The following is a 24,374-nucleotide window of genomic DNA, read 5'->3' as shown; positions in this document are numbered from 1 at the left end:
TATGTGCATATACATATAGATATATAATGTTTTTTCCATTTAGGTTGAGAAAACATCTGTTTCTTTGTTTGCAAGGACCAACCTCTAGTAGTTAGAAGAATTTTTGAACATGACTGTTGCAATTCATTTCACCTTTAATCCTATTTTGAAGCTGTAAGAAATTCACAGTATATCATCTCTACAAAGAAGTACAGGGAAAATACCACCTTAGCAAGAGCTGCAGACTTCTTAGCAATGGTAACAATTAGTGAGTGGAAAATGAACCCAATCTGTCATTTATACCGTGTTGAACTTGCAAAGCTGAAAGTCAAAGAGGAAATAAATATTTCTAAAGTGAGCCTCCTTCATTTGAGACTAAAGATACATACTGTTGAAGTCCCACAATGGCACTTGTAAAGAGTTTGTTAGAAGCACATAATTGCAAAATTTATGGTGCTACTGACAGTAATTATTCTCTTTTGTGTTACTTAAAAGGAGAGGCTCAAAGCATGAGTCAGGTACACTTTTGAAACGTGCACAAATCATGCATTTAGATGGTGACCTCTGAAAGTTACATTTATAAGTATACAATTAGCCACCTGCATTCAGAAGTACCTGATTTGTGCTTGCATACAGATGGATTCCCTGCTTCCTTTATTTAATAAAATATTGAAGTTCACAAGGTAATACAGTCATGCAATTTACAATGTATGGGCAATACATCATTGGAAGTCATCAGAACACTGCACAAATAACTACTCCAGACCACCACAACAGGAAGAAAATGTTCTGTTTCACTCCTTATTTTCCCTTAAAAATGAAAAAGAACAAATATAGTTTCCAGTAATGGCAAAACATTTGGAGTCTAGGTCTTACCCTGCATCCTGGAGATCCTCTGTCACTTCAACTGCCTTCCAGACCAGCAGGTCCTGGAAGAGTTCTATGAATAGTAGCACTGTACATATGTGCCATTCAAACAACATATAGAGGCAATATAAATTTTTTATTTTCTATTGGAAATTAATAGATTTCTTTCCTTCTTCTCTTATTTTCAACATGCTGAATTAATGGTAAATGAGAAATAAGAAAGAAGAACTTAAGGTCTGACACCATTTTCACTTATAAGACAACCTGAATGGATAACATCAAAACACCAATTTTCTTCTAGAAGTTCAGCTCATTTTTGTTAACTGAGTTATTCATCCAATATGTTCAAAGTCCATTTAAAAATACAGTCCTTAAAATAAAATTAGCACATGCTTCAGCAGGGAGCAGCCAGCCCTTGTCAGTCCCTGTCATTGCAGAGAACATCTGAAATTACTATTCAGCCATGCAAAATCTTGTGAAGAAAAGGGAGAAAGAAGCCACAAAAAACCAGGACAAAGAACTTAACGGGAAATAAAAGTGATCATCTCACTGCTCTTAAACCAGCTTATTTCTTCTACAGCAGTTTTTTACCTAAAAGGCAAGAAAGGAAGATGAATTGGAGCACATATAGTAGGAAATTCAGAGATGGTCATTGCTTCTGTTTAGTGTGACTTACACAAAGACAGAGTATTAAAAGCTTTTGCAAATGAGAGACATAACATTTAAAAATCAATACAAGTGTGAAATCAGCACATGTAAAGAAGGAATCTATTAAAAAAAAATTAAAGAGTATCAATGATGATGTACTTGTCATTCTGCCTCTATATATTTTTAGTCTGTGTTCTCCTGCAAGTCCCTTGTCCCCAGCTTTACCCTAGTTAGCTGGAAAAAATGCAATTAAAATCTGACAAGAAGTTCTTCTAATAAAAAAAACTAGCTTCTCAAGAAATTATGACAGCATTTTCCCTCTGAAACACAAGGATATGGAATAAAAAAATTAGTCATAGATTTGTGTAAAAAACTCAAACCAATTTTGCACAGTGACTCGTCAATAATTTTTTACTGGAGAAAAGGAAAATGAGATGCAGCTGTTACTTTACTGCAGCATCATAAGATAACAAAAGACTTGCAACATCTTGTTTCACAGAACTGAAAGTACTCCTCCTTTTAATCTGCCACAACTATCCTGTTGACTGGTGTGTTTTCTCCAAGTAATACTGTCTGTGGCAGAAGTGGGCTTTTTCCAAAGTGTGATTTATCTACTTGTTTACTGAAGCACACACTGATTTCCCATGAGAACAGTGAAGAGCTGTCAGTTCAATTTATTTAACAAAACTTCTAATTGCTCCCTAATTGCTGTGTAAGCACAAATCTTGGAGAAGATATTAACAGGCAATTTCTGTGCACAGAACATTGAAAATGTCCAGTGAGATCAACAAGAACAAGCATCTGGCAGATTTTCTGTATCCATGGGGCAATGCCTATCAGTCAGAAAACTGTGGAAACATGAAGTACTTCTTACTCTTGTTTATCCCATATAAAAATGACAAGTTACCAGAAAGCTTTGGGTCAGAGGTCTGCCCACAGTGTCACCAAAGCATGGTGTTCGGAAGAGCGAACCAGCTTTTTCTGTGGTGATAGCTCTGCATCCACAGAGAGTACAGATGTTAAGAATTCTTATTGTTTGAAGCCTAAAGTGAAGTACCAATTACACAGATCAGTCCTATTTATGCAATTTTCATTGTTTTGAGAATTGATTGGGGTTTCATACTTCACATTCAGCCTGAAAAAAAAATTCAGTCTTTTGTAGGGCTAAATTATTCCATCAGATAGTGAAAATCAGTTTACTTACTCTGTTTTTAAATTAAATACTAAACCACAATTATGCAGAATAATTGAGAATGCCATGAAGGAAGTGTGAGCATGAACAACAAAAAGATAAATACACACCTATGAAAATTCCAACAGCTCTTGAAAGCAAGTCCTTGCAAAAGCCCCTGTGCCATGACACTTGGAGCAAGAGACACAACCAGAAAGGAGACCAAGGAGCAAAGGTATTTCATTTCACTAATGAAATAACTGGAATTCCTAGAAACAAAAATTATTATAATTATTAGATTAATGGCATCAATTCATACTTGATAGTTTCTGCATGACCAAATCTGTGACCTTTCATCTTGTTTTCCGTCTTTCTTCTTACTGTAAGAAAAATTATTGTTATGAAAAACATTCAGACTTCAATCCTCAGCTGGTTACACATCCAGTACCTTATAATTAACATAGCATACTTTCAGTATATTCATTACTGGAAGACTCTTAGTTCCTGGTTTTTCTGTCCTTTTTGACCGTAAAAATCAACATGTACAAAAAAGTTCAGTTAACACACACAAATCATTAATCTGAGGGGTTTTTTCCACTTGTGAGTATTAAAAATGTTTACCTGAGGTCCTTTGTATCCCTTTTTGCATTGCAAGCCACTGTAACCAGGCTGTTCACAATTGTTCTGTTTCTAAATGACAACAAATCTTTTTCTTGTTAAGGCTTTTTTGTGTGACCTAACAGACAGCATATGTCAGATAATGACAGATAGTATGTCAGGATCCATTGTATCAAAAAGGTTTAACTTTTTCTTTACATTTTTCTCCTATGTGTAACATACTTCCTTGCATTTACAGATGTCAATGAAGATTCCAGAGGATCTATCTATTCAGTCTGATTTAAGCATTGAACACTGCAGACACAGAAAGAACTAGCAATCCACACAGCAAAAACAATTCAAAGTCAGTAATCCTGAAATTATACAGTGGTAATACTCTTGAAATAAAATCTTGTGTATGGACATTAAAAAATCATTTCATACTGTAGTCACCTGAAAAGACTTGCTAAGCACTAGGGCTGGTGGTGGAAGCTGACACAAATAAATGAAAAAAGAAATTTTATATATCTAACAATAATTACATGCAAGCTATAATTACCTAAAACTTGCAGTTTTATCTGTGCAATATTTGGAACAAATATAGCTCTGTGTATCCTTCAGCACTTCTATAAGGACAGAAAGGGTAAGAAAGTTTTATCTGGAAGTGAGGTACCAAGCAGTTCGTTTAGAGCATTGCACATGTGTTACAAACCACCTCCTGATAAAGACTACTACAACAATCTTATCTGTTTTTTCCCCTGTCCTACACTGGCCTCTTCTACTGAATGCATACCCCATTTTCAAAACTACCCACTGGCTATTCATCAGTAGTTTGCTCTTTTTCTGAAGAGCAAAAAGTATTTTATGTCCTATAATATCTCTTCTGACAGAAATTCTAACAAAAAGAAGTGCAAATAACTTTTTGGTACAAAGTTGTGCCTTGTGCTTGAGAGTTTATTAAAGACATTTCTCACAGGGACAGTTCCATGAAATAGCCATACTATTGTCCTTAAACCCAAACCCTGAGCAATAAAAGGTGACTAAGTGTTACTGATATCCAAAGTCACCCTTTTCTCCTTTCTTTCCAGGAACACCAAGAGATCTCATAGAGACAAAATATGGTATATTATTTCATTTTTACCACTCAGCAACTTTGAGGTCAAGAAGGCAAAAGAAAGGAAATAATGTATTTCTTTCCTCTAATTCCATCACCCCCATCTTTGCCATTGTTCCTGAAATAATAGACATGTGCATTAATTTTTTACATAAACAACCAACCAACCAAACAGAAAAAAAAAGGAATAAAAAAACCCCTAAACACAGGAATTAATGCTTGCAGATAGATTTCCAGATTTCCCATGTGTTTCCTAGGCAAAACCACAAACTGGGCACTGCAATAGATATCTGCACACAGCTTCAAAAAAAGTAACATTACCGTAATACTCACTGACATCTCTGCAAAACTCTCAAAATCTTCAATTATTGCAAGAGAGAACCCTAAAGAATACTGCATTCACAGATTCAGATTGTCTAGAGTAATACTCTACCCTTTTCCCAACAAATCCTTGCATCCATTAAAAGAAAAATTATGGCAAAAGATAGAAAAACATGTAATAAAAACATTGAAGAATTATTCTAAATCACAATTACACAGGATTTTCAGAATTTTTGTTTAATTTTTAGACCTCTTTTACCTGGATATCCCCCTGTTACCTTGTCTTCCTTTTAGTCCTGGTGGTTTTCTCTGAGCATCCTCTCTGAGGGGGATGAAAAGAATGGCTACAGTCAGAAAGCTGAAGAATCTGGTTTAACCATGCATGTGTAACAGGAAGAGCCAGCTCTATCAAAGTCTAGGTGCACCATGATTTTTTCCTCCAGTTTGAAGGAAAGTGGAAAACACTTAACTAGCCACCTATTAATCAAACAGTAACTATTTTTTTAAATGTGTTTTGAAGTTATTAATAAATGCCCTTAATAAATGGGCATGTTTGTGATTTCAGGAAGGCTGGGTATCTTATATTGCTATACCACTATTTTCCAAAAAAGGTTTTCATTTTCTTTTTAAAGTAATATGTGATGAAAATCTTTTTACAGAATATTGAGTGGTCACTTCAGTTACACTAATTTTAGTGGGAGCAAGTCTGTGCTCTAATATTTGATTTATGTGAACCTATTTTAGTTGAGAAGAATCCATTCCTATGAGTTTACTGATGACAGAACACTTGCTGCAAGAAAACATTTATTTTTCAAGATTATTAGTAAAGATGTGTGTATAAAAACACGTATATGTGTATTCAAGTCATTTGGAAACAATTGGCAGTGCCAACTACTGCAATGCAATATTTCTGGACATAAAGCTCTTTTAAAACCTCAGCAAGGCTACAGCCAAGCACCTAACTTCCTCACGAGCTCAGGCTCTGCTGATCTAAGGACTCTGGATGAGTCTCCACCACTTCATTACAGATACTGGGGGCAATCTAGGCACAGCTGAGATAGGGAGGCAGAACAAGAACAGGGATAAGATAATTGCAACATGGTCTTCAACGAAGAGAACATCTTTTTTGCAAGTGCTGGCAGTTCTGACTTTCAACTTCAATTTTTGTAGTTATAGAGTTGGCTCTTGATGGCCCTTCAGACATGCCCTTTCTTGGGGCTGTGGCTGCTAGCACTGCCTTGCCTTGGGAATTCTGTGGCACCTCAGAGATTTCTTGCCAAAGAAAGCGAAAAGATAAGAGAATCTAAGAACTTGAAGCTGTGGATTAAATTAGATGAGAAAACTAATTAAAGAAGAGGAATTATATGGTATTCTCCCCTTGGATCCAGCTAGAGAACATTGTCCTTCATGTCTCTATTACAGTAAACCCTTGACCTCCCTTGCTGTAGATTGCAGTTAATTGGTTTTTCCTGTGTTGTCAGCTATTTCTAAAGGTTAGCAATAAATGTCTGGAAAGGTGTAATACACAGCCTTCTTCAAAGAAGTGTTTTAATTTGAAGAAGACATCAAGCAGTGTCTGGTTGTCACAATCAAATACCATATTTCTCAGATGAAACTTGTATGATCTTCCATTAGACACACTGAAGAGCTAAGGCTTTTCTTTTTTCTTATTTATTTACTTTTTTTTTTTTTTTTCAGAAAGCAAGAATGGGATTTGGAAGTAAAAAGATTTTCCCTGAGATCTTAAAAACTGCTGACGGACATTCCTGGAAAATGAAACATGCACTCACCCAGAAAGAAAGCAATCTTGGCAGAAAAGGGTCATACAAAATGCTTCACTACACTACTTGACTCAGGAAACAGTGGATATACATGGCAAAGGTGTCTGTTGTCCAGAAGGTGCATCCAGGTTTGATGTGAGTTGGACTATGCCTGCTGCCTCTGAAGTCATTGGGATCTCTTGTTTTGCTTCCTGTGAGAGATACAGTGATGTACACCTGCTAACAGGCTGTCCTGCACAATTGTTGGAGAGCAGCACTGCCATGAGGCTGCCAAAAGACTTGCCCAGAGGTTCAGAGACTGTTTGGAAACTTTCTTCTCTCTTCTTTCATCTCCTGGGCAAGGTCAGGTCCCAAGAGCAGAAGACAGACCATGCAGGAAAGAGCACATAGAGCGCTCTCTGAAGGTAAAACAGTCAGGGAACATTGACCTTGGCAAAGCAAAGGTGATACCAATGAGCAGAAGGTGTCACCTAGAAGAACTTGCATCTGCAGAGAAACCTCCTTTGACCAAGGACCCCAGAGTGGTGCTACTCTGTCAAACCAGTTTCTCGGCTCGTGAAAACTCTTGGATTTGTCATTGATGGACAGCCTGATACAACACTAAAAACAGCTTCAGGCACTTGGACATTCCTTCACCTGACAGGCCTGACAGAGATCTGGACTTTGGCTATCCAGGCATGAAATTATCAGCCTTTACAAAACTCTATCAAAGACTGCGACCAGATTTCCACAGTAACTCAAGATTTGCTCAGAGATTTGTCCTAGTTGAGGGAAAGAGGTGAGGCAGGTAAGAATGGCTGATGACAACTATAACATAATCCATCTACAGAACTGCCGCTTTATGTAGGGCTTTTAAAAGGGCACAGAGAATCTATTTGGTCTATAAATAGAGCAAAAAACTTGAACATTGTGATGGTGTTCACAGGGGTTCTTGGATGAGGGAAGAGATGAGGATCTGACTCCGTATTTCAGAAGGCTTGATTTATTATTTTATGATATATATTACATTAAAACTATACTAAAAGAATAGAAGAAAAGGTTTCATCAGAAGGCTAGCTAAGAATAGAATAGAAAGGAATGCTAACAAAGGTTTGTATCTCAGGTTCTGTGTCCAAGCCAGCTGGGCTGTGATTGGCCATTAATTATAAATATCCAAGATGGGCCAATCAAAGATCCACCTGTTGCATTCCACAGCAGCAGATAATCAAAGTTTACACTTTGTTCCCGAGGCCTCTCAGCTTCTCAGGAGGAAAAATCCTAAGGAAAGGATTTTCCATAAAAGATTTTTGCGACAGAACATCAAGAAAGTTGGTCCCTTGGAGAGAAGAGCACACTGGAGCAGATTTGCTTGCAGGACTGGTGACTCTGTAGTGGTCCCATGATGGAGCAGCCTCTTCCCCAAAGGACTGCACTGTGTGGGAGGGACCTCACATCAGAGCAGGGAAAGAGTAGGAGGAGTGGCTTTGTGGTCACCTGGTGTCCAGACATGGTCAGCTCATGACCTGTAGGGGTGGAGAATCTTCTGGTGTTTGTTGGCTGGGGTAAAGATGATTTTCTTCACAATAGCTGGTATGGAGCTTTGTGTTTGTGATGAAAACAGTGTTGATAATTCAGGGATGTTCTGGTTATTGCAGAGCAGTGCTTGCACAGAGTCAAGGCCTCACCCTGCTGTGCCATCACAAAAGCTGAAGGGGCACAACGAACTGGGAGGGGACACAGCTGGAACAGCTGACCCCCACTGATCCAAGGGATGTTCTATACCACATGGCAACATGCTCAGCATCTAAAGATGGAGAAGATCAAAATGGAAGGTTCAGAGTGATGCCATATATCTTCCCAAATAGCCATTACACATGAGACAGCTCTGCTTCCCTAAGGATGGCTGAAATGCCTGCCCATGGGAAGTGATGAATGAATTCCTTGTTTCGCTTTCCTTGCATGCATGATTTTTGCTTTAACTATTAAATTTCCTTTGTCCCAACCTCTGAGTTCTCTCCCTTGTACATTCACAATTCTCATCCTTGTCTGCATGGGGCTTAGTTGCTGGCTGGGGCTAAACCATGGCAATCCTTTCTAGCTGCTGGACTAGTGTACAATGGGTTTGTCTTTGCCTGAGGTAGGAATAACCCAGACAGTTTTCCTCAGCACATTTTTATTTGCACTACAGGAATTCTATCCTCTTCTACAGTATGAAAATTATTGACTGGTCAAGGCCAGTCTGATAGGCACATTCCCTAGTGTTCACTAACCAGGTGGCCTTCACTAAATGCCAAAGCTGGTATTTGAAGATCCCACCACCTACTGCTCTCAGTGTTGTCTTTAACAGTCCATTACACTGTTTGATTTTTCCAGAGGCATGATCAGGAATGTGATACACCCACGCAAATGCCATGTTCTTTGGCCCAAGTGTCTACGAGATTGTTTAGGAAATGAGTTCCAATGATTCATTTCTTTCTGGAGTATACTCTGTCCCATAAGAACTGCTTTTCAAGGCCCAGGATGGGCAGTGGCATGGAGCACAGGGTATGTTTCCAGCCATCTGGTGGTTGCTGCCACCATTTTAAGCATGTGGCTCTTGCCATCACAGGTTTGCAGGAGTGTGATATAGTCAATCTACTATGCGTCCTCATACTTACATTTAAGTCACTGTCATCTGTACCAAAGAGGTTTCAACAGCCTGGCTTGCTTAATTGCAGTGCATTTTTCACATCTATGGATAATGTCTCTGTCTAAGTCCACTCCTCAGTCATGAGCCCACCTATGTGCTGCATCTCTTCCTTGGTGGCCCAAGGTGTCATGGCCCCACTGAGATAGTAATAACTCATGCTTATATTGTCAATCCACCTGTGCCACTTCTGTCTTGGCAGCTGCTGGTTATTCTTACGTACTTCAGTGGCCTGACTCTTGTGTAACATGAGCATCTACATGACATACCTGCACAATCAGATTCTCCACAGAGGCAGCAATATTTTACCACAATGTGGCAGCCCTGATGGGCTTAGCCCTATGCTGCCAGTTATCCTGCTTCCACTGCTGCAGCCAGAACCACAGGGCACTTGCTACCATCCAGAAATCATTATAAAGTGTTGACTACTTTTCCTACTCAACAGTAGTACTCAACTAAAGCCAACTGTATGGCTTTGGCCTCTGCAAATTGACTCAATTCACCTTCTCCTTCAGTAGTTTCTGTGGCTTGTAGAAAGGGACTCCAACAGTGGCTTTCCATATCTGATGCCTTCCCACATGATGGCAAGATCCAGCAGTAAACAAGGCATATTGCTTCTCACATTCTGCCGATTTATTATTTAGTGGGGTATTATCAACATGTGCTACCTCCTCCTCAGGTGACTTTCCAAAATCTTTTCCTCCTGGCCAGCTCATGATCACTCCCAAGATTCCTGAATGACTGAGGTTTCTTATTTGAACTCATTATGTGATCGGTGTGACCCACTTGCTCTATGTAGGATTAGTTGCATGACGTGCAGAGGAACATCCAATCCAACATGGGTAATCAGGATGCCAGGAGAAGCACCTAAAAATTTGGATCTCCTGTGCAGGTCCCTTCACTCTATTTTTTTTTATTGCAAAACTGGCTCTCAAAAGGATTTTGACTATTTTCTTCCCTTTCTCAAAAACTTTCTTAGCTGTATTGCCCTATACAATGGTATCATTGATGTACTGCAGGTGTTCTGTGTCTTCACCCTGTTCCAGTGCAGTCTGGATCAGTCCATGGCAGCAGGGCTTTGTTCCCACCCCTGGGGCAGTTGATTTCAGGTGTACAATGATCCCTCCAAGTGGAAGCAAAATGTGCCCCACACTCTGCCACCAAAGGGCTGAGGAAAAGGCATTGGCAGTGGCAACTGTGGCACAGCACTTGGCTGCCTTTGACTGCAGTTCATATGGAAGTTCAGCATGTCTGGTCCAGTGGCACTGAGCAGTGGCACCAGAATGACTTCATTCATAAAGTTCCCTTCTGATTCCTTCTACAAGTGGACAAGACCTTTCCATAGAGTCAGTATTATAACCAGCCCTTCCATTTTGCTCACTGTTGTGTATGTGATTCCTCTGAATCAGCAAAGCCTATATTTTCAAAGGGAAACTTTAAATTTTATTTAAGAAAAGCTGGCACATATTGTTTATATCCAGTGGCATATATCTTCATATATAGAATATATGTCATTATTTCCCTTTTTTTCTTCAGTAAGAAAAAATTTCTGCATAATTTTTACAGCTTTTCTTCCAGTTTAATCTTTTTTCTTTTTTTTTCAAGGGAGCATATAGAAAGATGCTGCTAGATCAATTCTTGTATCTTGTAAGTGAATCCACAGAAGAACAAAATGCCAGGTAAGTACAGCCACCTCTGCAGAATGGCCTGTGGTGACAAAATTAAATGCACCATGACTTCTACGGCAATAAAATGGGCAACAACAGAATTTCAGTAAGTCATCAGAGTATGAAAGCTCAGCTAAGTCCTACCCTTCTGCAGGGCACTGCATTTATTATCCTCAATCAGATGTCTTCAGGATTTTTTCTTTTTCTTGAGAGTAGCCATGAAAATCTAATGCTCTAAAAAAAAAGCACTTGTCTAATATCTAGTAACGAGGACAGTGGAGGACATGCTTATTTACCAATAGGAAGCCACACCATGAGAATACACTTACTCCTGCTTTAAGAACTAACAGCAGAAGTAAATAATTTGAGAATGATAGATTTTATTCACATGTTGGATTATTCATTAAAAAAAAAGAAGCAAAAAAAAAAAAAAAAAGAAGCCAAGAATGATGCTATGGTAATAAATCTTTTAAATCCTTTAAGAGAATTAACTTCTACGAATTCTGTCATTTGAGATCAAAATGCTTTCTGATATTTTCTACAAGCAGGATAAATGTGAGCAAACATCTCAAAACATTTTGATGTCAGTGTCTTGCATCTGATATTATTAATGTAAATCTCTGAGGCACTGCTTTGTTCTATGCAGTATACTCAGAAAGTGCACATTTTGGTACTTATGGAAGAAAGTCAGGTTTCAATACTTTTATGCCTTTTAAACAGCGTACCCTTGGCTAATTAGAGTTTCTCAATACTCAACACGTTAGATCAATGGAGAAATAGCCTAAGTTTTATTTTCACAATTACATCACCAGATAATAATTTTATAATCAAGTATTTCTTTCAACTGAAACATGGGAGCTGAGTGGGTATGTAAAGCTTCCTCTTTGAATGCCTTTTCCACATCAATCTGATAGTGTTTAACTGAAGAGTTAACTTAAGTGTCTCTACACTAGGAGGATTCTATACACAAGAATCCACATTCTTCTTGTGTTTCAAATCTATTTTTATTGCCTCCACAGCCCCCATACCAGAACTGACCACACATTTTCTGCTCTTTGTCGTAGTACCACTTCAAAATGTAATTCTGACATTCTCCACTATCTTGAACAAGGTCACATGCATCTGGAAAAGGGAAATAAGAGACAGATTTAATGAAAGAAAAATCCACCCTTCTCAGCATTGTAAATTCAGGGAAAAATAACATTCAGTGCAAACTGTCAGACAAAAGGAGTAGCCAGTGTTCAAGGTCTTACACAGATTCACTAAGTATTCATCTAGAACTCCACAGTGCCAGTGTGAAAACCCTCTTTTTATGATTGCTTTGCCCAGAAAGAATGTCTGAAACTAGATTTTTCATTGCCATAAATAGGACTGCTAAAAGGTGTTTAGTTTTCTAACGAAAAAAGGGTTTTTTAATGATTGTAAAATAACTATACCTGGTCAATAGAAACTAGGAGAATAAGCTTTTTAATAATTCCCCTCTTCTTTATTGCAACTTCTTATACTGGTATCCATCAATAAAATTTCATAAATTAGTATACATAGGTTGTTAAACTATCCATGGTAGTCTCTTAGTCAAATCCAAGAGTATTACAGATTAAATTGCATAAATTAGCAAAGTAGGTGAGAGGAGCATACTTAGTAGCAATCTGGTATTCAGTGAGAACAGTTCTAATGATCTTTCACCAGTGTAAATTCAGAGTTACTCAAAAGAAGACAGAAAGGCAGCTCTAGACTTTGGTGTCAGTACAATATTAAAGAGGAAGAACTGAGAAATAAAGAAATATAATGATACAACTTAAAGATTTAAAATTACATAACCTTCTCCTAATCAACTGAAAAGCAAAAATCTCAAGCAAGAGATGAGCACAAAGTACATCTCTCAAAAGGCAAGTTCTGGAACTGGGCTACATGTTTTTAGAAGTAAAATGTTGGGTCACTAATTAAAATACAGGATTGGGGAAGGCAGTTCACACAGCTCTCATAAGTGGCTTAGGTAGTTTCTTACTTAAGTGCAGTGACCATGACTACTTCATCAAAGGAAATATTTTATTAGTAAAGTATAAACAGTAACATATCTTCCCTTTACTGATCCTCTTTCATCCTGAATGAGGCTACAATTCCAGAACCATTCTTGAGTGGAGAGGGATGAAAAACGAAGGGATAACATCTGTTGAAATGAACTACCACACCCAAATCTATGCAGACACCTTTTCATTTATTTTCACATAACTTCTCTCTAATTATAGTTTAAACATAATATTCACTCAATAGTGTTACAAGAACGTTGGTGCCAAATAATCTCACAATCAGCTTCCCATGCCTATGTCTAATGGCAAATCTGCAATGAAAAATGTATCATTAGGAAGTACAGTTAAAACCATGAAGAATATATCTTTTGATACCTCTGCTGATGGATCCTGTTCTTCCTACTGGAACAGAATGTAGCAGAAATGTAATTAGTTCCTCCATGTTGAGCTAAATTAGCAACAGGATTAACTCACTAATTACAGAGCAACTTGGGGATTTTAAAATTATTGACTATTTTAGTAAGGGGGATTAGAACTTTACATGATATTATTACAAAAAGTTATAAATCAAAACTGAAGTTATAATGACACCTGTAGTTCAATCTTTAACTACTATATAGGTTTGGACTAAATACTAACATATGATGACTAAGACCTTTGGAAAAATGTAGCTGTAAATTCCTCATCTTGTAAAAATATTCAGTTGAGTCCTTCACAGTTTAGTCTTTTTACTGAATTAAAAAAGATTTTCATATTCTAGAATCATACCATAATCATTACAGCCACTTCTAGTTTCTGCTGTTGTCTCTAAGTTTTTCTTGTTCTTCTCCTGAGCTTTTCCACACTCTTGAGGCTTTTCCCTTTTAGCATTTTCCTCTGTGAAATACTCATTCTCCTCATAATCATCTCTCATTTCTGGCACTGTGTATACAGGTTCCTTGGTGTTCTCTTTCATACTCTTCATGACTCTACTTTCATTTTTTTCCATGTCTTCAAAAACTTGACTGGAATCACTTTCAGCCATTCCAGGAAAAGGTATCCTTCCAAGGAGAGGGGGAAAAAAAATTAAGCACCAATTTGACCTTAGAAAATGCATCTAGTTCATTCCTTCTGAAAAACATGAAAAAAACTTTTGACCCCAAGCCCATTTATGTTATAACTCCTTTGAATGTAAAAACTAACCCAAAGGGATAAATCTTACATTCAGAGGTATGTTCTCAAAAAGTTAAATAGGCAATTTCCAACCTTTCAGTCATGGATGCTTCCTGTTGTATGTCTCCCCGATCTAAGTTTTCACATTCTTCTTGAAGTTCAGGTGAAGGATAACTGTTCATTTCTTCTGTGAGAAAGCACAGGTGGCAGGGGTGAGTTTTAAAGTCCTCAAAAGTAGGATTAATAAAAACCACTACATGGCTGTTTTTGTGAACTGGAGTTTGTGTCTTTCAATAAGTAACACACTATATCCAGAGTGACTGACACTATGCCCAGAAACATGAAAAATATTATAGAGATCAGATAGATGAGAATGACTCCTGAACCAATCTTTTATATTTTGTCTTACTTTTTAATACACTATTTATCTTTCTATAGAAACTTTGACATCTCCAAGCATATGCTTATGATGAGGATTTTAAATAAATGGCAATTTCCTTTTTGTTATTCTCTTGTTTCCATGTCAAAGCATTTAAGACTAAGCATCTTCATGAATGTGTCCTGAAAAGTAAGTCCTGTGTCTGCTCTGTAGAGAGGTTGAAGTCAAATGTGCAAAATATTTATCTTGTACCTGCCCCAAAGCCTAAATAGGCATAAAAGCTCAGTAGATCTGCACTTGCCAATGGTCTGAGGAGAAATGTGGGCCTAAATCAGGAACATGACAGTTTTCTTAGCTGAAGAATGGTCTGTCTTTAGTGAAAGTGGAGTACACAAAGCCACACATTAAATAAAAACTTAAGGGGAAAAGACTACTTTAGAATAGAATGCTGTTCTGTCATTACTGGCACTTTTATTAATGTCCAGCATCTGAGGTAAACTAATCATGAATGATTAGCAGCAAAGTTATGACCAGGAAATGAATGACAGCACATATACACTGACTACCTTTTTCTACACAACATTTGTCTTTTTCCACAAGTGAAGCAAATGCTGCTGTGTGATACTTACGTTGTAGAAGATTTAGGAATGCCCTGCTAAACCTCTGAGCATATGCCATCTCTGGGGTGGAAAACCTGCCCAGTGTCAGTGAGTGCTGATCTGTGGGGGAGCTTGACAGCTCCATCAGCTGATTGTCACTCACATCACTGCCAAGTGCAAGAGTGAATAAGGTGAACCCTTGGCACTTGGCTCCAAGTGAAATCTCTCTCAGCCTTTCTCTGTCCCATGTGCTTGTTTTGCTTCCAACTATTGTAAATATGACCCTGTGTTTTCTTTGTCTGGGGGCTTTGAAGAATACGTTTTCAACTGTCCACTGTAGAGCAGAAGAAATGGCTGATGGCCCTTCCAGCTGGTGAACAGACTCTTGGATGTGTTTCTTCATCAAATCTTTATTGCTGTATGTGACTAGGTCAAACTCCAAGGCCACAGGTGTCTGGTTTCTGTCAGGCAGGAAGCCCCTGGGAGCCTGTTGCACCAGTGCCACTCTGATGCCTCCGTATGATTCGTTTGGCTGTGAGGAAACGACAAACTGATCCACCATGTTGCTCACAAAGTCTTTGGCTCTCTGAAACTCTTCACTGCTAATGCTGCGAGAGCTGTCCATGATGTAAGTTATATCCATATCCATCTGAACCAGGGGAGAAAAAGGCACCTCACAGTTGGTTCTTGGATTGCATTTATCTAAAGAGGAAGACCCAATAGCCAGTGAACTATTTAACAATACAACAAAAGCAATGATTCATAAAAATTTCACACAAAGTCCTGTAGATCTGTATTAGGTTTGTAAGGCCAAGTTTTGGTAGTGGGGGGCACTACAGGGGTGGCGTCTGTAAAAAGATGATGGAAGCTTTCTCCATGTCCAGCAGAGCCAATGCCACTAGCTCCAAGAGAGACATGCTACTGGTTAAGCCAATTAGAAATGGTGGACATGCCTCTGTGATAACATATTTAAGAAGAAGACAAAAAATGCTATTATGCAGATTTAATTGTGGCCATAGAAAAGCAGAGTGAAAATATGTGAGAGAGACAACTCTGCAAACACTAAGGTTAGTGGAGAAGGAGGGGAGCAGGTACTCCAAGTACTGGAGCAGAGATTCCCTTGCAGCCCCTAGTGAAGACTATGCTGAGGCAGCTGTGCCCCTGCAGCCCATGGAGATCCAGGGGATGCAGAGATCTAATTACAGCTTGTGGATGAACCCCATGCTAGAGCAGGTGGATGCCTGAGAGGAGGCTGTGAAACTGTGGGAGGCCCATGCTGGAGTTGGCTCCTGGCAGGGACCTGCAGACCCATGGAGAGAGGAGCCCAGGCTGGAGCAGGTTTTCTGGCAAGACTTGTGACCCTGTGCCTGAAAGACTGCACCCCATGGAAGAGTGACCCATGCTGTAGCAGTTTGGAGAGGACTATTGCGCATGGAGCAATGAACTCACATTGCACCCTTTTGAAGATGGGATGGACTTCTGTTGAAGAAGTTCATGAAGAACTGTCTTCCATGGGAGGCACCCCATGCTCTCCCTGAGCACTGGCAGAAACATGTTTGGTGAACTGACCACAACTCCCATTCTCCATCTCTGTGTGCTGCTGGTAGGGAGACGGTAGACCTGAGAAGGCGGGAGTGGGGGGAAGGTGGTTTTAAGGTCTAATTTTACTTTTTGTTGGTCTGTTCTTGTTTTGTTAGTAATAAATTCAATTAATATTTGTAATTCAACTTTGTTCTGCCCATGGCAGCATTTGATGAGTGATCTCTCTGTCCTTATCTCCTTATCCCCTGCCCAGCTGTGGAGGGATTGTCTGGCATCCAGACAGGGTCAACCCACTACAAAAGCTTTTTTTCTTTTTCCTAAACTTTGATCTAAAAAAATCAAAACAAACAAACAAAAAAAAAAAAACAACCAAAAACAAACAAAAAAAATCTCTAATCAATTTGGGAGCTGTAGCTGTACTTCTATACCCCCTCCTCTTTACCACAGGGAACTGGTCCATAAATAGATAATCTAGAGGCTGAAAGGCCCAGCAAGGGGTTTTCCTTGGTTCCAAAAGGGCTCAGGCCTCAGCTAGGAATCAACAACTTAGTCTGGAGAACAGATGTGGGAAGGGATAAAGGAAATATTCTTGACTGAAAGACACTGTTTAACAAACTATAAAAGACACACAGTTATCACAGAGGCAGAAGCCTTCTACACACACACCCTGAAACTGTGGGAGACCTCTCCCCAGAGCCTTGATGCAGGTTCTGTGATTACTTCCCTGGGGATTGAGGGAAAGGATCTCGATGTGTATGTGCCCCACCAGGAATTGGATGGTAAGATACATTGAACCCATTAAAGTTATATTATTTCTTCATTAGCTGTGACATTAATAGGTACCTTTAACTTCATGCTGTATATATCTACTAGTAGTTTCTCTTTTTATCCTTATTCCTGTGTAGTATTAGTTTGGTTTAAGTCTTATGTCTCTTAGTTTTCTGCCTATTAATTAAATTATTCATTCTATAATAGACCAAATCAGCCATTATTAAAGAACTTGTGAATGAGAGTGGGTTTTGGGGTTCTGGCTGCCTCAATAAAGCTATTGCCTGCTGCCAGAGGCCTGGGCAAAAGGCAAGAAATTTTCTAAACCCCTACTTCCATTTGTAACAGGACCTTGAAATATTTTTGTTCTAGTAAGGAACAACAGGACGAGTCTTGCTGAAGAAGGTTTTGAGGTACTAGGGGAAATTATTCATGCATGAGAGCAGAAAAACATTCGTAGGAAAAATTTCATAGGTAACAGTTCCCTGGAGAAATTTTTTTCTCTTGAAATCTGAACATTGTAAAAGACACAGAATCAAACTCTGTTTTTTCATCTCAGATCATTGTTCAACATTTTGACATATTATCATTTAGTATCTTCTCCCCCTCTCCCAGCATAGAACTTACAGCAAATGAGCCTGCCTTCCCAAAATCTTTTTGCTATTTTAAGTGCATTTCTGTAAACAAGGAAATGCTAAACACAATAATTCATTTCACATGGCTGAGACAGAAATTAATTAAACATCTTTTGTGATTTTGAGATTCTATTTCTTACCATCCACTGAAGAGGAAGTTAAAATTGTAACTCCTCAGCAGTGGTATTCTGTAACCACAAAATTATCTGTCACAGAAGGCAAGAAGGCCCAGTTGCAGAAGGGTTCAGCTGGCTGGAATGTCAGAGACAGAAAAAGGAGTAAAGTTTCCTCTGTAAAGGAGTGAAGTTTCTCTTGGAAATTATAAGAAACAGCCATAGCACTGTCTTCTAACCATCCTGGAATGGGAACACTCAGACATCCCTACTGGCTGCAGAGCTGGGCTGAGTTGCTCCATGCAACCAACCACACAGTTCTTAATACATCTCTGCAAACTCCTTGTAGAACATTCATGGCAGTAGGATTCTGACCAGTTCATTAATATTTTTCTTTTATATTTAAGCACAGATGTGTTTAAGGTGTACCAGAAAAATTCCCCATCACATTGCAAAAAAAAAAGGTGTAGAATTTGTTATTGAAATGGTAAATAGACCAACAGATGCAATTTGCAAAATGTCTTACCAAAGCACAGTGCACAATATGTGATGCCCTCCAAATTTTCGTCCTGTTGTCTTTCCCAAACAAATAACTGAAATCTTCTTGTGTCATCAATCTGTGTTTTAGAGCAAACACAAAAGCAACATTAAGAAGAAAGGCAAAATATATGAAGACTGTCTTTTTTCTTTTTTTTCTGCCAGGGAAGGATCATCACTTTTTTATTTTCTTAATAGGGTGCTATTTTCCTACAGAGAAAAGGGCAGGATATCTCAGGATATCCCTTTTTCTGGGACAAAGGGTGAAGATGATTTCTTGGAGGGAAAATTCTAGCATTAGAAAGTTGTATTATGAGAGCAACCTATGTGTTTCCTGGGATCACCTGAAGAAAGACAGTCTCTCACAGTGGAAGATTTGACCACAGAAATGCTTGAGGAACTCTGAAGATGCTCCAACATTCTACAATTTCACTGACCACCACCCAACCCCATCCAGATGTGATCCAATGGAAAAGCATTTCCTTGTAGACTAAGATAAAAATGGCTTTAAAATATCACAGTATTACAGGAAATGAACATATATGAATAAGCTATAATGGTAAGCAAAGAAATAATTACTTCTTTGCATTAAACTTTGGCTTTGTGTGTTATACACCACACAATTAATTTCTGATTAACATCTGTAAAGAATATTACAGATAGAACTCTTCAAGGGAATTAGAATTGGCAATGGCTGCATGTGGTCAATAAACTGAAGTTCCTGAAGCAAAGTAAAGCCAGTAAGTATCTGTGGCTACAGACTTGTAGGATCATAGAGATTACACCACCTCTCAATTCCAAGGGCAGAAGTCCATCAGAAAGGAAAAGGGAAGTTGTATTTACGTGGGGGTGGTGGTGAGGTTGTTTGCCTTGCCATCACTGTAAACTTAAAGCAGTGCTGGGTAGTGAATTTTTTGCCTTTCCCCTGCTAAGCAGCTCTTTTAAACTCTTCTACTCTGAAGACAGATTTATGTAAAGTCACCAGATGTCATCACATGCATTCAGAGTTGTAATCTGCTTATACTAAGTAAAGAAAATACTGATTCTTGCTCCTGTTTATCCTGTGGAACAACCCAGGCAATAAACCATAAGTTTCCTTCTCATGTGTCAGCAGAAATTTTTCATTCTGGTAAATTATCATTTAGTCAGAAAAATACATGAATCAACTAATAAATATGAGGCTGCATGAGAATAAATATAGCATAAATAATAAAGGACTGACTTAGATGTTGCTAGATCAGAACTTAAACTCCAAGTTTTGCACTTTTATCATGCACAAGTAAACATATTTCTTTTTAAAATGACAATTTTGAGGAAACAGCAGCTGGAATGAATTTTACTTTGAAAAAGTTAAAACTGAGCACGGATGATATTAAAACAAATTCAAAGGACAGAGAACATGCAATCTATATTATGAAACCTTAAATAAATATAGAATTGCTTTCCTTTTGTACCTTTTAAAATGGACAGTTAATTTTTTTTACTATCTTTTAGATTAAGTCATATTTTAAAACAAAATTTCATAATTTTCTCATGTATAAATGGCAATAAAGATATCAAGAGGGGCTTTGCTAATTTAATTTTCTTTTGAAAAAACAGAAGGCATGCTTGAAGCCTTCTACTAACTTTTCTAGAAACTAGGGCCAGAGTTTGTTAGTTAAATTTTTATTACTTGTTACAACTTCAGAAATATAAAGGCATAGTAAATAAGTGAAATTAACAGATCATTATGGAAATTCTCTGATTTTCCCTAAAAGCACAAGACATTAATAATTTATGTTCAGAAAAAGGTCAGATGGTGATCACTATGGTCAAGGGAATCACTGCTGCTTTGTTAAAATTGTACCCCTTTCTAGTAAGGGATTGGACAGTTCCTATAGGACTTAGGCTGGAGAACAGGATTCACTCAAATCCTAGCAGATACTCAGCAAGTGGGTGACTGACTCAGTTTTCAACAGGCTCTACTTACAGAGAAGGTACGTCTGACATTTGGCACCTCACTGAAGGCAATAACCACTGGAGTGATATCCAAGGCACTCAACTCAAGCACAGCTGTGCTGATGGCAACATCATCCTGCGATGGACCATTGGCAAAAAACAGGGCAACTTTTCTTGTGAGGATGCCCTGACGAACACGTTTGAAGACATTTCTCGCAACAAATCTCATGGCTGCCCCAATATTTCGTTTTCCACTGGATCTCTCAAGTGGGATTCTCTGGATGGCTTGTAGCAGCAAGTTGTTCTTTTGGAATTCAGAGAATCGGATGAGATAGTGTATGTTGGTATTGAAAGAAACAACAGAGACACGAGCGCCTGTTGGGCAATTGCTTTCACTGATCTTAATGGTCTTCAGCAATAACATAACAATGTTCCTCATTCTTTCAAATGCAGCTGGTGTAACATCATCAGACATATCCAAGGCAAAAACCACTTCAGTTGGATAAGCTGGGCATGTGTCTGTATATCAAAGCACAAAAGCTACGTGAGAACCTTTCCACAACTCAAACATTGTTCGTTTCTTCTTCAAATCTATAAAATAATGGATATTCAGAGACCAGATGGGCTTACCTGATGAGCATGCTGGAAGGAAGAGAGGGAGAGCAATTAATTATTTTGGACTCATATACATTAAAATAGTGACTTATTCACTGGCTTTCAATGAAGAGCCTGGCCAAAGTTCAGACAACTGACAGTCTGTCAGTGCAAGGCCACATTCCTCTTTTACAATCAAATAGTCAAAATAATGTCATTTTACTGGATAAGAATTTTTAAAATTATCCTGGGTTCTGCTGAGCACACATATCTGAGAAGGAACACACCTAATCTGGGTGACAGCTGTTATAAAAATATTGTCTTTTCTCAGAGAACTCTCCAAAGGGTGTTGGCACAATACCAAAGATTTGTTTAATCTTTAATGAGGAAGAAATATTTGCTATAATTTTTGTAATAAACAGATAGGAAAAATTATCAAAAAGCATAAGTTTGCTTCATACACCTGCTGAAAGCCCTTACAATTAACAACTACCAGTCAAACTGAACCTAGATAAAAACTACCCGTTTATAGGGTTTCCAATGAAGGCTGTTCCATTCAGGAAGAGTGACTAGGTGAAATCAGAGGTAAAAGAAGATTTCCCCACTTACGGCAGTTTTTTCGGGTAAAATTCACAAGTTCACAAGGCTGCAGGTTCAAAATTAATAAAAAAGGAATTAATGGCAAATCCCAGACCACCCCAGACTGGGAATCTTACTGTTGGTTTGAGCTGAAGGTAGTATCCCAGCTCCTAAAATAACTTTCATTACAATAAATCCAGAATCACAGAGTCGAGTCCCTTTTTATAACAGATAGTACAGGAACTCTCTCCCCTTGCGGCAGAAACTAGGCACATTTTTTAAGACGTGCTCTGTTGGCATTTAATGATGTTCTGAAGCATTAAAACAATCATTAAATTCTTTATGAATGAGTGCCATCCATTCTTTATTTTGTATAATAAATTGATCTAAGATGTCATCAGTCAATGGCACTTCCATAAATAATGGGCATTCCAATAGTGACTCACAAAGGAAGTGAGAAGCCCATGAAGGAGGAGAGATGTCCTCTGGACACAGAACACACCTGCAATAGTACTGCCTACAGGTAGTCATGCATGCAAGGATTAATGAAGCCTTTACTCAGAAGTGTTCCTTTTACATGGGATTAGGATTCTGAAGAAATCCTGCACTGTAATTCCCAGTGAAAATAACTGTTGCTGAAGAAATGCCTTCCTTTACAAAAAGGGAAATAGTAACCCTAGCGTGAGCTATTGTGTAAACTGATATGAGTGAAAAAAACAGATAAATGAATATTAATTGTCCAATCATTTGTAAAAGTTTGGACATGGTGTTAATCCACATGCATAAATGTTTCTCATTCCTTGGTTGCTTACAGAATGGAAGAACCCACTGCACACTCTGACAAGCACATGGAAAAGATACTATTTTATAACAGCTAAGTGTGCTCATTGCTGTCAGGGATTATCAATGGAAACTAAACCAGATAATTCCGTGCAGTATAGTTAGCTGTAAGGTGATTACTTACTTCCATTAAAATGGTGCCCACTGGTCCCTTGGCGCCCTGAAAAAAATTAAAGATAGATCCATAAAACCAGACCCTGCTAATGTATTCCCATGTGTTACTCTGTAGCCCAAAGAAAATCCAGGCAAAACAGTGTTTCCCAGCAATCATTTATGAATTTGAGAGGAGACAGCAGTTCCCAGTATATATATGCTCAGAGCTGCAGACTACTTGTCAGATTTATTTCTCAGTCCATTTTTCTTAATGGTTTTTAAATGTTCAATACTTGCTGCTCTTGGGGAGCAGTAATTGGGTTCCCTTATAAACAGCAGTTTCTGCGCTATGGTTCTGTTACTTGCACTTCATATATTTTCCAACATCTGGTGTGTGACAAGCTTTCCCTCTCCTCTTGCACATTACAATCCCCACAGTTCTACCTTGAAAGATCCTGCAGACCATACACACATCATGACACCTTTGCCTACTCTGCAACTTTCTCTTTGGGAGCTGTGGAAAAACAACAGCACTCCAAGCATTTTTTTTTCAAAATAAAAGCGTTGTTTAATCTTCATAACAGGAATGAAATATAGGTAAAATAACTAATTTTCAAGGGAGCTTGAGTACTCATCTTGTGTGCATTTCAGATGCATAAGACTACTGAAAAATTTCCCTTACTCCCACGGAGCTGCAGTGAGATACAGCAGGAAAATTTTAACTCCCCATCCCACTTCTTTTCCTCACCCTCTCTCTACCATAACACTACATTTTACCAAATTTGTATACTTCCTTACATCTCCAAATTACAGCCCTGTCCCCATATTTGTTCTTTCCCCTTTCAGTTAACCTTCTATTCCTCCATCTGCCTGAGCTACCTTCCTCACCTCCTCTGCTGTCTTGCTGCTAGCACCATCACTGCCTTTCCATGCTTTTTTTCTTCTATGTTTCCCAGCAGATCCATGTTCTTTGGTACTGTTCAGCAAGAGTTTACTGTGAATTGCCTGGGTCCTAAAGAATGCTACTGATAGCAAGTCAGAGGTGGTGACTGAGCTGTGCAGACCTGACACGTATGGATAATCAAACCACCAAGGATGGGTGAAACAAGCCTGTTTTGGCTGGCCCTGTCAACTACCTGTGCCTCTTCCTGCATTCCTACCTCTTCCACTTCTTACAGGGTTCCTACTTTTTCATTTCACTGATGTACTGCTACAGCAATAAACCCACCAAGCCCATACATCCCAAGCTCTATTCTCACCTGAAGAGGAGATCTTGAAATATCTCTGAAGAGTTCTTGGACCATGGACTGGCAAAGCCCACAGCTGTGGCTCATCAACTCACAAGATCTATCTGTAAATTTTGTGAGTGGCCAAGCAGCAGAGAGGGAAATGTGCTCCAGCTGGCACTCTTAACCATTCTTGTGCCCAGCATCATAGAATAAATTGGGACAGGTACATTCATTAACCAATACAGTGTAATGAGAAGGGAAAAAAAATGTTTACTAAGTTACATACATCCTGTGATCCATGTTATTCAGGTAAAGACAGTATTACCAACAATGTTCCACATTTCAATTTAAAGAGTAAGCTAAAGAAAGTTTAACAAGAAAATCATTAACAGTAGGGATTGTTTCTGGTCACTAGGGATCTAATTTTCAGAATTGCCGCAGGATAAAGATAGACACATACAGGGATTTTCCTAACTACTTAAAGGGTTAGTCCTAAATCCTATTGAAATCCCTAATCCTTTCACCTGCTTAGATAA

At 38.5% G+C, this 24,374-nt stretch overlaps 2 protein-coding genes across 2 annotated transcripts in view; both read right to left on the bottom strand.

Annotated features, from left to right (window-relative positions):
• Positions 1–11,686: 11,686 nt before the first annotated feature.
• Positions 11,687–20,978, bottom strand: LOC129046644 (collagen alpha-6(VI) chain-like). Its single transcript, XM_054514348.1, has 6 exons — positions 20,535–20,978; positions 18,555–18,645; positions 15,001–15,672; positions 14,086–14,179; positions 13,609–13,880; positions 11,687–11,932 (listed from the first exon to the last, which is right to left on the bottom strand). Exons 1-6 carry the CDS (start codon positions 20,976–20,978, stop codon positions 11,760–11,762), a joined length of 1,746 nt encoding a protein of 581 aa, XP_054370323.1. The 3' UTR covers positions 11,687–11,759.
• A 675-nt stretch (positions 20,979–21,653) lies between these two features.
• LOC118695154 (collagen alpha-4(VI) chain) overlaps positions 21,654–24,374 on the bottom strand; it is a 57,086-nt gene continuing 54,365 nt past the window's right edge. The window contains exons 23-24 of the mRNA XM_054514340.1: positions 22,641–22,676; positions 21,654–21,743 (exon numbers count right to left, since the gene is read on the bottom strand). Coding sequence (XP_054370315.1) covers positions 21,654–21,743; positions 22,641–22,676 — 126 coding nt within the window. The remainder of the gene's footprint in view (positions 21,744–22,640; positions 22,677–24,374) is intronic.

Source organism: Molothrus ater, chromosome 1, assembly GCF_012460135.2.
Source record: "Molothrus ater isolate BHLD 08-10-18 breed brown headed cowbird chromosome 1, BPBGC_Mater_1.1, whole genome shotgun sequence".
Classification (NCBI taxonomy): domain Eukaryota; kingdom Metazoa; phylum Chordata; class Aves; order Passeriformes; family Icteridae; genus Molothrus; species Molothrus ater.
Note: the sequence above shows the minus strand (reverse complement) of the source record. Positions and strands in the feature narration are given on the sequence as shown.

Excerpts from the sequence above, each read along its gene's own strand:
- LOC129046644 (XM_054514348.1), bottom strand. The coding sequence starts at position 20,978 with ATGTCTGATGATGTTACACCAGCTGCATTTGAAAGAATGAGGAACATT. Across the intron at positions 15,673-18,554 it reads ATATTGTGCACTGTGCTTTG|ATAAATGCAATCCAAGAACC; the intron begins GTAAGACATTTT and ends CTTCCTCTTTAG. Across the intron at positions 14,180-15,000 it reads ATTCCTAAATCTTCTACAAC|AAGAAATGAACAGTTATCCT; the intron begins GTAAGTATCACA and ends GCTTTCTCACAG.